The 3,946-nt window shown below is 35.3% G+C and overlaps 1 protein-coding gene across 1 annotated transcript; it reads left to right on the top strand.

Moving 5' to 3' along the window:
• The first annotated feature begins 511 nt into the window (after positions 1 to 511).
• Positions 512 to 3,679, top strand: LOC143693971 (melatonin receptor type 1A). The gene has a single exon (XM_077177465.1). It carries the CDS (start codon positions 677 to 679, stop codon positions 1,409 to 1,411), a length of 735 nt encoding a protein of 244 aa, XP_077033580.1. The 5' UTR covers positions 512 to 676; the 3' UTR covers positions 1,412 to 3,679.
• Positions 3,680 to 3,946: the final 267 nt, after the last annotated feature.

Here is a 3,946-nt window from a genome sequence, read left to right as displayed (position 1 = left end):
AGAGAATAATGTAAAAGTCATACTAAAGTCATGGAAGCTTGAAATATAAATGGGAGAAAAGAGATTTTAATTTCAGGACTGGACAAGTTAAGGGCTAGTTAATGTAATGAAAGGAAGTTAAATAAAGAAGGTAAATTTGAGTTTGGAAATTTATTAGAAATATTATTTTTGCTGATTTTTCAAGAAAGACTATTTAAAACCAAAGCAAGCCTTAAAGTTATGAATATTTTGATTTGATATGAATTCTAAGTCTGTGTGATTGAAAGAATCCAAACAAATGGCATGATAAAAATGATAGGTCATGGTAGATAACCTTAAAGACAGTTTACTTTCAAAATGTTCATCTTTAAGTTAAGCTACATTTTTAAACTAAAAATGAGTCTCTTATTTCTGATATATGACAATGAATTTTGAGCCAGGAAGTAGAAACTAATTACATTTAAAGTGTTCCACTGAGGCTGCTCATTAATATAACGAGAGCAGAAATGACAGAAGGGAGCAAAAGAAAAACTAATACTTGCCTTTTTATATTTATTTTACAGGAAATGTGTTTGTTGTAAGCCTGGCAGTTGCAGACTTGATAGTAGCTATCTACCCTTATCCACTGGTCCTCACATCTGTGTTTCACAACGGATGGAAACTGGGATACCTACACTGCCAGATTAGTGGCTTCTTGATGGGCCTAAGTGTCATTGGATCAATCTTCAATATTACAGGCATCGCTATCAATCGGTACTGCTATATCTGCCACAGCCTCAAATATGACAAGCTGTACAGCGACAGGAATTCACTGTGCTATATTGTCCTCATTTGGGTCCTAACGTTTGTCGCTATTGTGCCCAACCTGTTTGTGGGATCGCTGCAGTATGACCCCAGGATTTACTCCTGTACATTTGCACAGTCTGTGAGCTCAGCATATACCATAGCAGTTGTGTTTTTCCACTTCCTGCTCCCCATAGCCGTGGTCACTTTCTGTTACTTGCGAATATGGATCCTCGTTATCCAGGTAAGGCGAAGGGTTAAACCGGATAACAACCCGAGGCTGAAACCACATGACTTCAGAAACTTTGTAACCATGTTTGTGGTGTTTGTACTGTTTGCAGTCTGCTGGGCTCCTTTGAACTTTATAGGCATTGCAGTGGCTGTCAACCCAAAAACTGTAATCCCTAGGATTCCAGAGTGGTTGTTTGTGTCTAGTTATTACATGGCATATTTCAACAGCTGCCTTAATGCTATAGTATATGGACTCCTGAACCAGAACTTCAGAAGAGAATACAAGAGAATTATTGTCACTTTTTGTACAGCAAAAGTTTTTTTCCAGGATAGTTCTAATGATGCAGGAGACAGAATGAGAAGCAAACCTTCTCCACTGATTACAAACAACAATCAAGTGAAGGTGGACTCTGTGTGAAAATGGGAATCTTACTATTATCACTCAACAGCATCCAAAAAAAAAGTGTCCATTTTATTAGACCTCCTGTTAAATGTTATAGTGAAATATACCTTCTACACTGAAAGCACTTTGATCAAATCCTTCTCATGATGTTTGGAAGCTTGTTACAGAGCCTTGACATACAGATCACATTATACAATGGTATATCCGTTGTATAATGACATAGTGATGTCCTTGAGGAAATAAAAAGTTATGAATGACTACTTTTTTTTCTTAGATGGAGATAAGCACCTAGAAAGAGATTGAATCAGAAGTATCCATATTGCCTGCTTCAGTAAAACAAATCATAAAACTATTCCTCTCACTTTCCACATGCTCTTTCTGTCCATGTTACAGTCCTGATTCTAAAATCTCTGAAAACTTCTTTAAAAAAAAAGAAATCAGACCTTTATGAAATGTATTACGAGATGTGAAGTCAAAAATCAAGGTAACTGAAAATTCATTAGGATTTTTAAAAAGTACCTCTATCTATATTTCATTGCTACTAACATGGACACGAATATAATTTTTTGGATATTAAACCTCACCAGCCCTCCTAGGGATTGGCATTCTCAATTGACTTTTCAATTTTAAAATAGCTTTTAGCAGGAGAAACAAGCCTGAATGATTATCTTCAAAGCTCCAAGGGCAGGAGGATAAACAGCAAGGAAGGAAAAGAGCCATGATTCATCAGTGCAAGCCGTTTCAGCATGAAAAAGAGGTGTAGGAGGGTTGGGAAGAGAAATTTAAATTGCCATTATTTCTCAAGAGATGGTAACTCATGAAATCAGGAAGTGTCCCAGAGGAGTTTCTGGGGAAACACCTTCTAGAAACATAAGTGAGGAAGAACTGTTATATCTCACTTGTGTACAAGACAGAAGTTCTAAATCTCTGTGAGAAAAAGATTAATGTGTTTAATAGGAGTAATAGTTGAGTATAACAGTTTTGTCTGGTTAGTGGAATCTTAAGCCCATGAAACACTGGAAAATAAAACATATATACAGAATGAGTGTTTAACATCTTTCTGAAACTGATCCCCTGAGAATAACTTGAGGCTAGCAGTTATTTTTTAATCTGTCACAGATAAAATTTTCAAATTAATAATTAGGTGTTTACCACAATTATGAACATAGTGTAATAGCCTAGAAGAATTAGACACCTTTAAATAACAGAAAAGTTATCCTACTTATAACAGTGGTACAAAGAGGAACATGTGATTCTCAGGACTTTCCACAGACAGCAGGGACCTCTTCAATAAGGGGAAGTACAGTGTGAAGTGAGGAAAAATAGCAAGACAGGCTGTCTCCTGCAACAATGAATCTCTCTTTATAATGAAGTCCTCTGGCAGTGAAAAGTAATTTACAACAATAGGATTCACCTTCAAATTGACCTTAAAAAGAAAGAGCATTTAGTTCTGGAAAGAAGCTCCAACTGTCATACCTTTTAATGCTCAATTGTTTATACCTACAGTGATGTCCAAGTACACTTGGGCTTTTCCAAGCCAATTCCAACAATGTCAGTGGGACAAAGAGCTTCTGAATAGCCATCAGACTTTTGTTAATCTATGTTAACGTTTTACTTACACTGCTATTTTAAAATATTATTTACTTAACTGGAGGTTTTCTTTCAGAAAACAACTGTCATTCTGTCGTAGAGCTCCTTAAGCTGAATTTAAATCTAATAGCATAATAGCATTCCTTCTTTCTTGGATCATAGATTAGTGTACCCTTGGTTTACTAATGAACTAAAGGGAATCAATTCATATTTGCTTGAAAGCCCCACTGACACTTCATCATCTGACCAGTTTCTTACCTTAAAAACAGGTGCCTCATGTCAAGTTATCAATAGAACTAAATGAACAACATTGTAAAACCTTGGATATGAACTAGCAAGTCAATGCATTGCTGAGGTGCTTGACTCATCTTTGTTTACATTTTCCAGTCAGAACCACTGTGTAAATAACCAGCTCTCCTCTATTGTGGTATCATCATATGATATGATGCAACATGATTTACAGCATAAAGTATATCACAGCTTTCTTCACTGTGATTTCATCCTTGGAGGATGCTTAGCTCTGTAATTTTATTGCTTTGCGTGTAGTGATTTTAGAATAGCAAGGGAGGCATGACCACCTTACAAGTAAATGAGTTTTTAATGCAAGAAAAATACTACTTAAATTCTTACAAAAATTGCCTTATTAAAGCATATTTTCAATGAAAATAATGTCTTATTATATATCTATGAAAGTAGCATAAAGACAGTTAAAGTAGCTTAATCATTACTAAGTTTAGAATTCTCAAAGACCTTTCACTTTCCATTTCCTACAGAAAATGTACATCTGTACCATGTCTACATATTTATGAGCTGGTTCAAGATACTGTATCCAATATGTGGGTTATCTGAGGAATTAAAGTCCCCTGTAATTCGCAAGTGCTAAAATATATTTTTGATGACAATGAAAATGATTTCCTATATACAACAGAACATATTATACCAAAGGTATATATTTTATTG

Source organism: Agelaius phoeniceus, chromosome 4, assembly GCF_051311805.1.
Source record: "Agelaius phoeniceus isolate bAgePho1 chromosome 4, bAgePho1.hap1, whole genome shotgun sequence".
Classification (NCBI taxonomy): Eukaryota; Metazoa; Chordata; class Aves; order Passeriformes; family Icteridae; genus Agelaius; species Agelaius phoeniceus.
The sequence above is the reverse complement of the archived record's forward strand: the minus strand, read 5'-3'. Positions and strand labels throughout refer to the sequence as shown.